Source organism: Trichinella spiralis (genome assembly GCF_000181795.1).
Source record: "Trichinella spiralis strain ISS 195 chromosome Unknown Scfld5117, whole genome shotgun sequence".
Lineage (NCBI taxonomy): Eukaryota > Metazoa > Nematoda > Enoplea > Trichinellida > Trichinellidae > Trichinella > Trichinella spiralis.
The window spans coordinates 1-1,918 of record NW_003532056.1 but is presented as its reverse complement, the minus strand read 5'-3'; the positions used below and the strand labels follow the sequence as shown (position 1 = coordinate 1,918).

At 45.3% G+C, this 1,918-nt stretch overlaps 1 protein-coding gene across 1 annotated transcript; it reads right to left on the bottom strand.

Annotated features, from left to right (window-relative positions):
- Window positions 1–667: 667 nt before the first annotated feature.
- On the bottom strand, window positions 668–1,541 carry Tsp_15874 (conserved hypothetical protein; the record flags this gene model as incomplete). Its single annotated transcript, XM_003366958.1, has 2 exons — window positions 1,292–1,541; window positions 668–984 (listed from the first exon to the last, which is right to left on the bottom strand). Coding segments are annotated over exons 1-2 (567 nt in total), but the record flags the coding sequence as incomplete, so codon positions are not given.
- Between the last annotated feature and the right edge of the window lie 377 nt (window positions 1,542–1,918).

Here is a 1,918-nt window from a genome sequence, read left to right as displayed (position 1 = left end):
AGAATACAGTAATGAGAAGATCAGACTAATAGAATGTGAACTTGATATAATTATTTTCGTGTTTGTATGTGCACGGGTAGGTTGTTCAAGCGGTATCGGCGGTCATTATGAGCACGGTCGCTAGACGTTAAAATCGTGTAGAACAAGACAGCATGCACAAGAGGGGTCAATCGGGCGAACGAATCTGTCATTATAGCGTGCCAATTTTGGTACAACCAGGAGTGTTAAAGTTGGGCAAAAATAGATTCAAGGCATCCAAGAAATGAGACAAGCCGAGAAGCACGGCTACACAGCCGATCAAGGCACTCCAATACCAAGGAGCGAAAACTTGGGTGAGTTTGCAAAATTTGCTGACCGGGTCACCGCAGAGAATCAAACTGACGGCGGCTTTTTGGTTCCCGCGTGCCATGAGCAGGGAAACGAGAGAAAAATTGAAACAGCGTTCAGTTTCCAAGCCCACTTGAGGCAAGCAGATCGGCGTGAAAAATAGAAACGCGGATATGAGCACCACAACAACGCAAAGTATACCAAGCCAGCAGATATTCAAAACGTACGTCAGTGACCAGAACAAGGCACACGCGAGACGACTGCCAAGTCTTGAGCAGAGGCAACTCGAAGGGCGCCCCTTGTAGGCACATTCCAAATGCCTGGTGGCAAAAAAGCCGACCAAACACATGGCCGATGTGGTCGCCAGCATTACACCGGCTAGAACGATCAGCGCCAATTTGACACGCTCCGTCCAAGGTAGCAGGAAAGCGAACACGTCGCTGGCTAATTCTTCCATCGCTTCAACACCGCCGTACATTTTCAAACAGAACACCGCTACCCCCAACCACACCACGCCACGCCACGAACGAACCAACCGGAAATGCCCCTTTGCCCATGCACGACATGCTTGCATTGTTGGCAAGCAGGCAGGCGACTTGCCAACCACAGCTACTGCAAGCTTATGTGATCTTGGAAGCAGCCAAAAGCGCAAGCAGCCTAGAATAAATACCGAGAATTGTATGCAGAATAACCAATGCAAAAATAGACAGCAAAGAACAAATGCAAAGACTACGACAACGACGACGACGACAACAACGCGAGCTGTTGTTGTTAATGTGACGAAAAATGTCAAATGTATGTTCTGACATTCTTTATTTTTATTGACAAAATGATTTGTCACTTTATTGAACACTGTTATTGGCTGCGAATGATTATAAACTACTCTGTGCTTGCATAGTGTTTTGTGATTTTCTTTTCTTTGATTGGTTGAAACTTTAAAACCCACCTCAAGCTACTTTATTACATTGCTGGGATAAATTGATGCGAACTGACAAATAAACTGTGAACATCCTTGACACAGCGACACCAGGAGAGGGATTCGCTCGGGTCTTCCTCGTATTGCGCGCAGCGGGAAAATGATGATGATGATGAAGAAAGCAGGCGCCCTTCATATTGCTCTGCTCGCTTGACTGTGCTCGTTGTCCGATTCCCGATCCATTAAATTCACTGTCTCCCGTCTGCATAACAATCGCCGTAATTTGTCTAACCCCCATGGACTGCCCGTTCAAAGCTTAACTTTTCCGTGCACAATTCACTTACTAGTTTCATGTATGAAAGAAGACGTCTTCACGGCTTTTTCAGCCCCATCTCATATACATATCTGCTGGTCAGTAATAGCATCGGAAAAAATTAAAACACTTACCGCAGTATGGAACATGTTTCTTGTGTATTCATGTCCAATACGACATACTCAGCTATCCTATGAATGAACTGTCTAATATTTGATTCAATAGCCTAACGATGTTGGCTTTTTAAACGACTGCTAATTACATTTAAACTACCTTTGCTACATATATATTGAGACGATCAGACCGTATTCTGCTCGCCATCTACTGCGCGCTCGATTGCCTGCCCAAGTAAGCTCGACTCG